This window comes from Capra hircus, chromosome 13 (assembly GCF_001704415.2).
Source record: "Capra hircus breed San Clemente chromosome 13, ASM170441v1, whole genome shotgun sequence".
NCBI lineage: Eukaryota > Metazoa > Chordata > Mammalia > Artiodactyla > Bovidae > Capra > Capra hircus.
Genome location: NC_030820.1, coordinates 57,371,161 through 57,385,881, shown reverse-complemented (window position 1 = coordinate 57,385,881; position 14,721 = coordinate 57,371,161). Strand labels below are relative to the sequence as shown.

At 42.6% G+C, this 14,721-nt stretch overlaps 1 protein-coding gene across 11 annotated transcripts in view; it reads right to left on the bottom strand.

The window, feature by feature from the left end:
• Positions 1 to 14,721, bottom strand: part of LOC102191534 — a 71,915-nt gene that overhangs the window by 45,536 nt on the left and 11,658 nt on the right. For 7 of the 11 annotated variants that reach the window (XR_001919040.1, XR_001919043.1, XR_001919042.1 and 4 more), the window contains exon 2: positions 5,664 to 5,802. The exons of the other annotated variants lie outside the window; for them this stretch is intronic. Coding sequence is in view for 1 of the 7 variants with exons in the window: in XM_013968771.2 (XP_013824225.2) it covers positions 5,664 to 5,802 (139 nt within the window). In the remaining 6 variants the exon portion in view is untranslated. The remainder of the gene's footprint in view (positions 1 to 5,663; positions 5,803 to 14,721) is intronic. 11 annotated transcript variants of the gene reach the window in all.

Below are 14,721 nucleotides of genomic sequence, written 5' to 3'. Positions count from 1 at the left end.
TACACTGGCATACTATACAATCATTATTAAAGGTACCTATAGAAATGCACTGAGTTAGAAAGCTGCCCATGATATATAAAAAGAAAAAACAAGAAAAATAATTTTACATATAGTATGAGCCCATTTCTTAACAAAAAAATGTTTATACATCAATGTGCAATGTGTGTGTGTGTGTGTATGTATGTGTTAGTCACTCAGCCTTGTCCAACTCTTTGTGATCCCATGGACTGTAGCCTACCAGGCTCCTCTGTCCATGGGATTCTCCAGATGTACAACACGTGTACACAAAAACACTCACATACACATATGCTCATTTAGGAAACATCAGGAAGTCACAGATCCCAACATCCCTCTCAGTAACTGACAGGACAAGAAAAAAATAGATAAGGATATATAAGACCTGAATAATGTTTTCAACAAACTTTCCCAGTTGACGTTGATAGGATAACTCTACCCCAAAATCCTGCACATTCTTTGCAACCACATGTGAAGCATTCAACAAGTAAGAGTAGACACGGAGCCATAAAACAAGTCTCAACAGTTTTAAAGAAGAGAAATCACACAAAGTTTGTTCTCTGACCACAAAAGACTTACACTCAGAATCAAGTAACAGAAAGACGCCTGAAAAATTCTCAAATATTTCAAAATTAATCAACATACTTCTAAATAACTTATTGGTCAAAGGAGAAACCATTATGGAAGTTAAGAATACTTTATACTGAAAGGGAATGAAAATATTACTTATAAGAACTTGAAGACACAATTAATACAATACTGAAGTATTCATAATACTTAATACAGTACTTAATGTAAAATGCAAATGCTATAAAAGACAGACCATAAAAGCAAAATGGTAAGCGTCCCTCAGACAAAGTAAGAAAAAGAATAGCAATTAAATCCCCATCCAGAAAAAAATAAAAACCTCCAAGGAAGAAAATAATACAGATTAGAGCAAAAATTAGAAAACTAGAAAATGAACATACAACAGAGAAATTCAAAGGCAAAAGTTGATTCTTCAAAACAACTAATAAAATGGATAATCCTCTGGGAAGAATTATCTGGGAAAAGCAAAGAGAAAAGGCAACAAGAGCCAACAACAGGATGGAAAATGGGGCTATTCTATAGATTTCGTAGACAATAGAAAGAAAATTACCATTTTCCAACAGACAATGAAATAACAGATCTAAGCAATGATTATTTGTGACCATTAAAATCATTAGAAGAAAGGTTGGTGGGGAATTTTGTAATGAAAGAATCAAACACCTGTGCCCACTGCTCAATATTAACAGCTCTAAGAGTGGGACAATCAGACCCCATCTCACGATGTTTTGTGATAAGAAGTACACAAAAAAATATAAAGTATTGTTTAAAAAAAAAAAAAACTGAAGCAGAATCTAATCAAGTCTCCAGGTTTAATTTTCAGTTTACAGAAAATACAGAGAACAAAGGAACACGCTAAATTACACCATGAGAATAATGATCACAAATCCAGAATGTGAAAAATTCTGCAAGACTAATGATCCCTTCAACAAGTAAGTGATGTAGGGGGAAGATGAGAGGGAGAATCAATGAGAGAGTAAAAGAGATTTAATATCAAAAGGAAAAAAAAACTATAAACAAAAAATTAGACTTGAGAGACAACATCTATGTAATGAAATGTGTGGACTTTATTTGGATCAGGATTCAAATCAACCAACCATTAAAAGGCGTTTTGAGACAGTCAGGGGAAATTGGGATGCATTACTGTTAATTTTGTGGACTGTGATAATGATATTACAGTTAAATTTATGTCTTTAGTTGGATAAAATTATATAATATCTAAGATTTGCTTTAAAATGCACTGAAAAATTCCATGGACAGAGGAGCCTGGTAGGCTACCATACAGGGAATGCCAAGAGTCAGACACTGCTTAGTAACTAAACCACCACCACACTAGCAAAAGAACATAAAAGTTCTACAGAAAAATGATCAAAATTTTACTGGGACATTAAAGGAAACCTAAGTAAATGCAAAGATATACCATGTCTATGGATTGGAAGTCTAAATATTGTACTGTATTGAAGGCAATTCTCCCCAAATCGACATAAAGATTCAATGTGAGCCCAATCAAAACTCTAATAGGTGTTATTTTTGTTTTGCTCTATTAAAAACTGATGAGCTGATTTTGGAATTTATATGGAAATGCAAAGGACCAAGACTAACAAGTTATGTCAAAGAAGGAAGACAAGGTGAGAATTCTTTCTCTATCAAATATAAAGACTTACTACATATCTATAGTAATCAAGACGGTGTGGTTCTGGTTGCAGGGGAGACAAATGGACCACTGGGAAAGGAGACAGTCCAGACAGTCATGAACAGACATCAGATCATAACAGGCGGCACCGGGGAGAGGTCATATAAAGTGTTATTGTGACAAGTTAAGATGAACCAAAGAGCTTCTTGAGGAGAGTGAAAGAGGAGAGTGAAAAAGCTGGCTTAAAACTCAACTTTCAAAAACTAAGATCATGGCATCTGGTGCCATCACTTCATGGCAAACAGAAGGGGGAAAAGTATAAACAGTGACAGACTTTATTTTCTTGGGCTCCAGAATCACCACAGACGGTGACTGCAGCCATAAAAATAAAAGACGCTACTCATGGGAAGGAACGCTATAACAAACCTCAACAATGTATTAAAAAGCAGAGATACCACTTTGCTGACAAAAGTGTATAGTCAAAGCTATGGTTTTTCCAGTAGTCACGTACAGATATGAGAGGTGGACCAAAAAGAAGTCACAGAACAATTGATGCTTTCAAATTGTGATGCTGGAGAAGACTCTTGAGAGTCCCTTGGACAGCAAGGAGATCAAACCAGTCAATCCTAAAGGAAATCAACCCTGAGTATTCACTGGAGGGACTGATGCTGAAGCTGAAGCTCCAATACTTTGGCCACCTGATGCAAAGAGCCAACTCATTGGAAAAGACCCTGATGCTGGGGAAGATTTAAGAGAAGGGGACAACAGAAGCTGAGATGGTTGTATGGCATCACCAACTCAAAGGACATGAGTTTGAGCAAACTCTGGGAGACAGTGAAAGACAGGGAAGCCTGGAGAGCTATAGTCCAAGGGGTCACAAAAGAGTCAGACACAACTCAGCGACTGAACAACAATAAATTGTGACAATTAGGAAAATGAGACTTTCACATTTTCAGACCTAAATGTGAAAGAAAAAAAAAAAAAAACTAGAGACTTTAAAGCAATATGAAAGAACATGCTTATGATCTTCTGGTAGAGGAAGACATTTTAAGGACACTTCAAAGTGCATTAAGGATAAAAGAAAACAATAAATTTAACTACATTAAAAGGAATAACCTCTGGTCACCAACAGAACACCATAAGGAAAGCTAAAACACAAGTCACAGAATGAGAGAGGATGTCTGCCATACACAACTAAGAGAGGGTTGAAATCTAGAATACACGAAAAACTCCTTTGTCCATTCACTAGATGACAGCACTATATCAAACTTAAATTTTCTGATTTTGATAACTGTCCTGGGATTATGTAAGGGAGTGATGAATGTCCGTGTTGGAAAAATTCACACTGAAGGATCTAAAGGAGAAGCAACACAAAGTGTACAACTTACTCTTATATAGCTGAGAAACAGAAAGGAAGGCTAGAGATATGCATCAAAGGTGGCCAAGTGTTAACAGCTGACAAGTCTGGGTAAAAGTTACACAAGAATTCTTTCTACTGTTCATGAAACTTTCCTAAAAGTGTGAGGCTATCTTTGAAACTTTAAAAATAATCTCCTGGCAAAATAGGAATATAAAGAGACACAAATCAGAAATACAAATTTTCTTAAGCTGATGAAAGGCAGCTAATAAAGAAATAAAACAAGATAGGAAAGGAAGAAATAAAACCATCATTTTTTCACAAACATCACTGTAATGTGTAAAAAACCCAGAGAATCCACAGGGAAGTTCTTAAAGTTAATAAGTGAACTTAACATAATCAACGGAGACAAAATCAGAATATAAAAATCAACTCCATGTTCATAGGTCAGCAACAATTATAACTTCCAAGAAAGGATACAATTTATATTAGCATAAAAGACCAAACACCTAGAACTGAATTGAACAAGATATGAAAGATCTCTACAACAGAAAACTATGTATTATAGTTTTATAGTTGTTTATGTGGATGTGTTATACATATGTATATATACATGTATATACACACAGAGCAAGAGATTGAAGAAGAGCTTAAAAAATGGAAGGAATAGAAAACTAAGTATGGGAAAGATGCTAATTCTCTACATACTGATTTACAGATGCAATGCAATGAGATGAAATTTGCAGCGCATTTTTTGTTTTGTTTTCTAAAATTGACAAACTGGTACTAAGATACATTTGGAAATGCCAAGGGCCAAGAGCAGTCAGGATAACCTTGTCCTTCCATGAAGCACTTCCTCTACCTGATACCAAGCCTGGGACGGCACAGCTGCAGTGATGAAGGCAGAGTGCTCCTGGTGCAACCGCAGATAAACGGCCCGACGCAACTGACAAGGGAGTCCAGAAAGGGACACCTGACGGAAGGCGAAGGGGGCAAGCAGCAGGGCTCAGTGAGCAAAGCACTTTCAGTAAAGGGCACTGGATTAACCGGAGACTGTACAGGGAAACGAAACTTGGCTCCCTCCTCGCCTCAGACAGGAACAAGAAGAGCAACTAAAGGTGGACGGTGGATCCGGTGGTGAAAGGGAAACGATAAAATTTCAGGGTGAGAAAATACGCTAGTGCCTTACACAGGATGTGAAGAGCAGCAACGCTAAAAGAAAAAGCTGTTGAATCATGGACCACGTTTCAGTGAAGAGCGGCTCATCAAGGACATGGCTCAGAGTACCCTCATTTTCCCATCTGTAAAACTGGGATAATAATTGTGGCAATTGCTGCGAGCCTTCTATCATTTAATAGATGTAAAGCAGAGAATATAATTTTTTAAAGAGTAGCAGAAATAAGAAAAGACACTCAGTGAACAGAGTAGGAGCCAGTCTTGACAGAACCTGTCCTTCAGGGAAGATGCGGGAGGCCCAGGTGGACCCAGAGGATGGTTCTGAGTGAGAGAAGTGGAAGGAAAGGGCTGGTAGAAGGGTGAGAAGGAGGAGACAGGAGCCGGGGGACAGAGCTGATGCCAGGAACCTGAGCACACCCTCCTCTCTGAGGCGGGGGCAGTGCTGGCAGACGTAGGTTTCGGCGGACGGTGAACTGACAAGCCATGTCTCAGCTTTCTGATACAACAGTCAGGGTCAGCTGCTGAAGGGAAGAGGCATGGGCTGAGCCTGGGGGACAGTCCTGCCAGCACCGTGAAGAGTGACAATGGAGCGTGCAGGACAAGCAGCATGAGGGTCCCAGAAGCCTGGTGCCATCAGGACACGAGGCAGGTGAGCGGCAGGCCCACCGATGCGTCCCCCTTCCTGGTTGTTTAAACCCCATTACATTCCATCACTATCTCCTTTCCTGGCTTACCGGGTGGTCAGTAAGACAGTGACAAGAATAATCGGAAAGCCTAATAACAAGAATCCCAGCATCCAGGGAAGAGCCTGTAGCCTTCTTCCTCCACATGCTCCCATGAGCATGGCACGTGGCCAGCAGTGGCCACCTAACCGTGCGGAGGCCGGGTGCAGCTTACCAGTTGAAGATGTGACTGCTGAAAAAGCATACTTTTGCAGATGAGCGAGGGGAAGCAGGTTGTCCTGGCCTGGAATGTCCAAGAAAGCTGTCACCCCCATGCCATTGCAGTTTTTGAGGGCCATACTCCTCAAATCCATCTGGAGGGGAAGAAGGGGACCGCACTGTAAGTTCGCATGACTGGACGGGTCACACCTGGGTAAGATGTGGCCACTCGCAAGCCTTCTGCTCTCGCAGGTCTTTCCAGCTGAAGCTGCTGACAATTCGTTGGGGATGACACGGGCAGGTGTCTAACCAGAAGAAGGTGATAAGACCAGAGCCATGGCACAGGGCCGGACGCCACCCCTCTGGGCTGCGGGTCTGATGTCAAGTCACCTGTCACCACCGTGGAGGGGACCCTCCCCGCCATCTGGGATGCAGAGGATGTTCATTCACAAAGTATTCGCCCCTGTGAAAACTAGCCACGGAGCTCTACACAAACATGATGGTTTAAAACAGTCAAAAGAGAAAGAAGTCTGACACCTGAGCAAGAATCTGACGGCAAGTCCACAGCACCATATCTTCTCTCAGTCTGAAAGTCCCACCACGCAGCTTCTCCCACCCTGTGGCGTCGATCCCCATCAAGTAAGCCCTGGCCTGGCAGCCCCCAACCAGACCCCCCTACATGGATGTCAACGGTGCCTCCAGCTCACCCTGGTCAAAAAGGAGCCTATGCATGCATGCTCAGTCGCTCAGTTGTGTCTGACTCTCAGCGACCCCATAGACTGTAGCCTGACAGGTTCCTCTGTCCATGGGGATTCTCCAGGCAAGAATACTAAAGTGGGTTGCCATACCCTCCTCCAGGAGAAGCCCACTGTCACGCTGACTCTTCCTCTTCAACCCTACTCCCCCTTGTCCCCACAGCGAGGCAGGCACCCCCTCCCTCCAATGTAGCGGGGTGGCTGAGCTCAGGGGCTCTTGAACCAAACGTTCCTGGAATGGAATGAATCCGCCAACTTCTATGCATCGGCAGTGTGACCAGAGTGACAGCCTGTCTACATTCCCATGTTCTAATATGCAGGGTGGGTGTTACACCCGACCGGGCCCTGTCCGGACGCTGGAACAAGTGAGTTCATGTGTGTCAAGACGGTGAGATCTGGCCCCTCAGGGTCCAGCCTTGAGCCTGGCCACCAACCTCTACGAACCCACGCTTCAGGGGTGGAAAGGCTTCCTTCCCTTCCCCAGCACAGCAGCAGCTGAGCAAGAAGCACCATTGGAGCAGAAAAGCAGGGGATTCCTACCCAGAAGACAGAGAAACCCTTAGGCAATAACTGATCAGACTTGAGAACAAGAAATGACAAGTTTGTGCCTAGGTGCTTACTGTTCTTTGAAACATTTTTTTTCTTAAAGATTTTTATATGTGGACCATTTCCAAAGTCTTTAATTTGTTATAGTACTATTTCTGTTTTACGCTTTGGCTTTTTTGACGGGGAGGTACAGGGGATCTTAGCTCCCTTGACCGGGGATCAAACTCACACAACCTGCATTGGCAGGCAAAGTGCTAACCACTGGACCACCAGGGAAGTCCCTCTTTGAAACATTAATCACATTTTTTTCTGAACTAATTCTTTTAGGCTAGTAGTTAGAGCCTATTAAAAATTCACACTGTGTAACAGTGACCCTGAGCACTCTATTAAAGAATTACAGGTTTGGAGAAATAATGTGTGTGACACCACCAACTATGTCATTTCTCTGCAGGATCCCTGATGGGGAGGACCAGCCCCCCAACCACAGGTGCTTTGAATGAGCTTTTTTCAGTGCATTTCAGGGACCAGGAGGAACATGCCAGCCTATGTCCCACAGGCGTTTACAAAGCACTGCGGACTCGGCCTGGAGTGGGATTCAAGACACTGAGTTTAAAGCAGAAAGCTTTGGGCCCGGATGATGTTCACAGACACACACACTCTTTTCAAACACAACTTTTCATAAGGATCAAGTTTCAAAAGATTCTCTAAGGCCCAATTGTGTACTTAATGGGTTAAGAACTCCTGTTTTAAAAGTAACAAACAATATCTAGGCTTTCTTCAGAAAACTCTATTTATCAGAGAACTAGAGAACCTAGCAATTAGTTCCACAAAAGAATAGTTGTTATTAGAGAATATTAATGATTCTACTAAACTAACTATATAAAACTACACAAATTATATACATGGAAGTAAAAGCCATAAGCCATAAAATATCAGATAATAACTAAACTTTATTGGTTACTTCCTGTAAGCCAGGAACTGTGCTAAGAGGTTTCTGTAGAGCAGTAGTTCACTGAACCCTGACAATACCATATTAGTTTTGTTAAGGGAACTGAAGCTCAGCGAGGCTAAGAAAGTTGCCAAAGGTCATACAGCTAGAGAGTGACAGAGTCAGAATTTGAACTCAGTCAGACTCTAGACACTGCACTGTGTTGTACTACCAGAGAGGAAACCAAAATTTTAATTTTAATTTTCAAAGAAGTCCCTCCCTTCTCCCTATTTGGGATTCAGCTAATGAGGCGTTCCCTTAGTTCTTCAAATGCACCGAAGGCTTCATCTCAATGATTTTGTCCCATTGCCTGAGAAACTATTGCTTCTTAATCCCTACGCCCTACCCAAGCCTGGGCAGTGCTGTCCAAAAGAGCCTTTCCCCGGCCTCTAGGGGAAGGCCAGTCTCCGGCAGCAGCCCCTTCTGGAGCTGCAGCTCTCCTGTCCTGACCCCTCATCCCAAGAAAGCTGCTGCACCAGGATCTGTGACTGCTTGTGTTCATCTTCCAGCAGCTCTGACCCGCTCCAGGGAGGGGCTGTCAATCCGGCACCTAGTATGGGACCTGACAACTAACAGGTGCTCAATAAAAAGTACTGAAATGAAGAAACACCAAAAGAAACTTGAATGAAAACAAATATTAAATTAAAAAAAAAGAATGTTATAATATGGAATCATAAAGAAGCAAGAAGGGACCTTAGAACATACCTTGATAAATTCCCTCATTTAAGATTCAGGGCCCCCATTGCCAGCAGCAAAAACTGGGATTCTTAGAACCTAAATGTTTTCCATTCCAGCCCAGTGTTATTTCAAGAGATGAGCAGAAAAACCTACAGAGATGAAGGCTGACAGAACAAAGCCAAAGGGAAGGGTCACGGCTTCTGAGGCGACTGAAGCAAGGAAAGAAAAGACTTTGCTTCCAGCAGGAAGGTAAAAAGACCTGCCAGGTTAACACAAGCAGAAAGCGGGAGGGGAATCAACGAAAGGAAAGTTCTCAGGTGCTGGACAGCAAGCAGCCCAGTTTGAGGATACCTGAGAGAAGGTCTCTCTCTCTCCTAGTTTGTGCCCAGGGCGGCAGCGGCTGACCGCCTAAAGGGTTTCCAGCCACTGAGCAGGAAGTGAGAGGAGGCTGGGGAACGGAGGGAGCCACAGAGATCAGCAAAGCAGCCCCCTGGAAGATAACTATTTGTGCGTTGCTAGGAAACAACTGCTCAGCAGAAGCTGACACCCTACGGTCAACATTTAAGACCTACACACAGGTAGGTCTAAGGCAGTAGACTTCTGGGGATAAAAGAGAGGGGTGGTCAATTTGAAGCCAAGCCTCCTGTAGAAGACAGCTGTGGAAAGAGGATACAGTTAAGGTGGGAACAAGGTAAAGGACAGTCGCTCCTGAGAAATCAAAACCACAGCCTCGCACGACCCATGGGAGCAGAGACCAGACCGACACAGCCTACAGAGCATACGAGCCTCTCTCATTGAGCAATTGGGAGGCTCACTGTCCAGAATTATTCCAACACCAAGTATGTCTGCAGAAGCACCCAAGCTGTTCTAAAGAGACTTTCACAATTCAGTAAGCATGTGCCTTCATCACATGATTCTTGCTGAAGATAAATATGCAATAAAAAAAAAAACCTTCAAACTATCACCCAGAGGAAGAGAGAGCAGACACAACGAATGAGAACTTGCACCCCAAGATGAGAAATATGAGGAAAAAAAATCTGAACTAGACTATCAAAATAATTATGCATAGAATGAACAGGATTTTAAAGTAGATATCATAACGGAAAAAGAGGAGAGCGAGGGGTGGGAGGAGCAGGCGCGTTTGAAAAAGAACCAAGTGGAGATGAAAAATAGAGACAATTTAATTAAAAATTCAGTAGCTGGCTTAAATAGCAGTTTAGACACAGCTCAAGAGAGAGTTAGTGAGCTGGAAGATTGAGCTGACAAATCACCCAGAACTCTGCACAGAGAACTAAAGGCTTGGAAATCTGGGACAGCAATTAAGGCACCTGAAGAATGGAATGCTCAGGTCTAAGATAAGCCCAAGAGGAATTCCAGGAGGGATTAGTGAAAATAGGGAGAGGCAATAGTCAAAGAGATAATGGCTAACAACCTTCCAGAATGGGGGAGGGGGGAGGGGAAGTGAATATTCAATTTGAAGAACTACAGATCCTGAACTGAATGATTAATAACAAGTCCTTACTTAGAAGCCATGTAGAACACCAATGACCAAGAAAGCCATCTGAAGAAAACAGAGAAAAAATTAAAGATTAAATCCTGGGCCTCTCACATAATAGACATCAGAGGCATAACGTATGTTCAATAGGAGAATGAGTCAAAATACCTTATCTGAAACCCAGCTCTGCCTCTTAGAAGGTCCATACTCCAGATAAACAGCTTACCTCTCTGATGCACAGTTTCTCACTCTAATAAAATGTATGCCTACCAGTGATGACTATTGTAGTGTAGATTAAAAGACAGTAGTAGATAGTTAGATAGTTATATAGCATATGACATATATACACACTTTGAAAATGTCAGCTGCTATTATTATTACTAAATCACTGCATACACTATATTATTGACATTGTGTATGCTTCTACCTCCACAGTTTAGGGCAACCACAGCCACCAGAAAGTGTGTGTGTGTGTGTGTGTGTGTGGTGGGAGCTGGGGGTGGGGAGAACCAGAAAGGAAAACATCATAAAGGGGAAGTCCTCGCATTAAACTCTGGCCTGGCCCCTAAACCATGCATTTGTGTGGCAAGCTCCAGCACAGCTAAGACTAAGGGAATCGAACTGAGATTGGGGGTACTCTCCATTACTGGAGAGGCAATGGGAACAGGTGGAACTGTCAATCTGAATGCCTAATGAAATAAAACAAAACAAAGAAATCAACACTCTTTGGAGGCATACAGCAGAATCCAGGGACCTTTTTACAGTACAGGCTATTCACTATACCTAGGGTACAATCCAAAGTTACTCAATAAACAAAGAAAACATAAACTAGCTAACAGAGAAAAAAGTCAAAGCAGACTCAAAGGATCCAAATGTTGGAATTATCAATATTTTAAAACAACTATTATAAAATGCTTATGGATGTAAAAGAAAATATGCCTTTAAGGATGTCCCTCGTGGTCCAGTGGTCAAGATTCGGGCTCCCAATGCAGCAAAACCAGGTTCAGTCCCTGGTCAGGGAGCTAGATTTTGCATGCCACAACTAAAGAACGAGCCCTCATGCCACCACTAAGACTTGAAGCAGCCAAATAAATACATTTTTTTTTTAAATGAGAAGAAAATATGCCTATAATGACTGAAAAAGCAGTAAGTCTCAGCAAAGAAATGTCAACTATAAAAAGACACCAAATAAAATTCTTAAAATTGAAACAGTATCTCAAATTCAAAAATTCACTGAGCAGACTTAACAGGATAAAGATGACTAAATAATGTCCAAGAATTCCCCAAATTCAATGAAATAAATAAGTACATAAATTCAAGGATCTCAGCAACATCAAGAAGATAAATACAGTTGGCCCCTGAACACGTCGGGGTTAATCCGAATAGAACTTGAGAGTCTGTCCTCCAAATGAGGGGTTCCTCTGCATCCACAGATTCAACCAGCCACAGACCATGGAGCCCTGAAGTATTTACTACTGAGAAAAACCTGCCTATAAGTGCACCTGAACAGTTCCAATCCAAGTTCTTCGAGGGTCAACTGTACTCGGAAAACTACAGCTAGACACATCACACTCAAAATGCTGATAACCAAAGAGAATCTAGAAAGCAGCCAAGAAAAAAACAAAAAATGACGTACAAGGAGTAATGGTCGGGGTGTCTCCTGACTCCTCAACCAGAAACAGTGGAGGGAGAAGACCGTGGAAGTAAACCGCTGAGGCACCAAGAGAGAAAACATCAATCCAGAACTCGACATCCAGTGACACGGCCTTCAGGGAGGAAGATGAAACAAAGACGCCATCAGACAAGAAACTGAAAAAAGCACACACACCAAGAATTTATTTAATACATCCTCTTAAACATTGCCAGCTAATGCAGACTGCAAGAAACACTTGAGGAAGTTCTGTAGGCTGAAGAAGAACGGGATCACCTGGAAACTTTACCTTCAGAAGGTAAAGAGTGCTGGAAACGGTATATATATGGGTAAAAGTTTTAAAAACTATTCTTCTGCCTAATTTCTTCAAAATATACATAATGGTTTAAAAGCAATACGAACCAAACCTTATAACTTGGTATCGTAGAATTTATAATTTACACAATGCTATCCTTTAAATGGATAACCAACAAGGTCCTACTGTATAGCACAGGGAACTCTGCTTAATGTCATATGGCAGCCTGGATGGGAGAGGAGTTTGAGGGAGAATGGATATATGTATGGCTGAGTCCCTTTGCTGTCCACTTGAAACTATCACAACACTGTTAGTCGGCTATACTCCAATATAAAACAAAAAGCTTTCTTTTAGAAAAGAAAGAGAAATAAAGATATTATCAGACAAAAAAAAAAAAAGACTCTGCCTTAATGCAGAGGGTGCAGGTTCAATCCCTGGTCAGGAAACTAGGATTCTGTCTCACGATATGGCAAAAAACAATTTAAAAAAAGAAAAGAAAGCAAGCAAGCTTCCTTTCACACTGGTCTGTTTTAAACTGGCTCATCTTCCTTTCGAATACAGAGCAGATCTCACACTTAGATCTTTACCAGACAACTGTGTCTATCTAGAGTTTTATCATGTCATTTTACTTCTGTCTTATTACCTGATGGCTCAGTTGGTAAAGAATTACCTGCAGTGCAGGAGACGCAGGCTTGATCTCTGAGTAGGAAAGATCCCCTGGAGAAGAAACTGGCAACCCACTCCAGTATTCTTGCCTGGAAAATCCCGTGGACAGAGCCTGGCAGGCTACAGTCCATGGGGTCACAAAGAGTAGGACTCATACAAGTTTCTCAACATGTTTTTAAACAAAAGAAATTAGTTGATATAAAGACAATTACAGGTAGTATATAGATAAAGCAGAAATAAGAAAAGCGGTACATAAATGACCGACTCCTGAAAATTACTGGATTTGTGTAATCCAGGGAAAATATTCCCACTAATAGGATCACATTCGTATGCAAACAATAGTATCTTTTATTCCAAATTCCAAATGTAAGTGAACATTTTCTTTTGTGTGGATCAACATGCTGGCCCTTTTCAAAAATCCTACTTGAAACCATATCAATGAGAGTATTACTATTTACTTGTAAATAAAGTATTTAAATTGTTTAACTACTCCATAAAAGCAGCAGAGTTTACTGAGAAGAACATGCAAGGCCGATGTGGAACCCCTTCCCATAAAGGGAATGAAAAGAGCCAGCAAGTTCAGTGTCAACTCTGATGGCATTCTGACCAGACACTTCTCCCTATGACATTTTAGGGCTTCCCTGATGGCTCAGAGGGTAAAGAATCTGCCTACAATGCAGGAAACCTGGGTTTGATCCCTGGGTTGGGAAGATGCCCTGGAGAAGGGAATGGCTACCCACTCCAGCATTCTGGCCTGAAGAATTCCATGGACAGAGGAGCCTGGTGGGCTACAGTGCATGGGGTCGCAAAGAGTCAAACATGACTGAGTGACCTTCACACTATGACATTTTAATTTTTTTCTAATTAAGTCTTCAAAGACAAACAAAATCAACCAACAGCAGATGACCTATGTAATAACAGAGTAGGGTTTCTCAGCCCCTGCAGGAGTGGCATGGTCAGTCTCAGTTGTGGGGCTGCTCTGTACGTCACAGGACACCCTGCAGCTTTCCTGGCCTCAACTCACAGGTGCCCAGGAGCACCCTGTCCCCACTCTGAAAATAAGAACGTCTCCAGACATTGCCACAGGTCCCTAGTTAAGAACCACTTTGAAAAAGAAAGACGTGTCAGGTGTCGTTACCTGGGCAGCCCCTGGTTGAGTGGATGGTCCCATAAGGGAAGGGGCTTCAGGTCAGCAGGAATGCCCCCTTGGCCCTCCTTGACCTCTCAGACCTCACCTCCCACTACTCCTGCCCCCACCCCCACCCACCCTCTCCTCCAACCACGCATCTCCTCACCATTCCCCGACTCTGGTCACTTCCCTGGTGTAGGCGGGTCGTTACATGACCCGGGGCTTCCCTCTGCCCAGAGGTCTGCTTCCCAAGGTGTCCTCTTTGATAAAGTCCTTCTTCTCAGTTAAATCTCTGCTTCCTCATCTTCTCACTGAGGTCCACCCTGACCACCTGATTTTGAAACTGCACGCTTCCCGCCTATGCCCCACCCTACCCTGATCCACTTCTCTATTTTTTCAGGGACTGGATCATCTCCTGACACAGAGAACATTCTCCTCCTGCATCTGCTGCTTACGGCGGGTCCACCCCCATACCCCGGCCGCTGCACCCAGGGCAAAAATCTGTCACTGACTCTTTGACATGCCTGGCACACAGCTGGCAATCGGTAGAAGCTGCTGAATGAACGAATGGATACATGGTAAAAGAACTGTCGAGCTAGCCTGCTGTGCCTTCCTGACAGTGCCAGTAACACATAAAATGGCCCCTGCTCAGAAAGAATTTTCTAGGATGTACATTTCTAGCCACTGCCCATGGAGCAAACTGTCTGGCAACTGTTCACGGGAATAAGAAGTAAAGGTCTAATGGACACGGTGACACCAGGAGCAGCTGATTATTCTGAAGCTCCACGAGTCCAGGTCACCCAGAAACATCAGGAATCTCAAGCATTCAAGCTAGAAATGAAATATGAAGTCGGGTATGAATTTGTTCAAA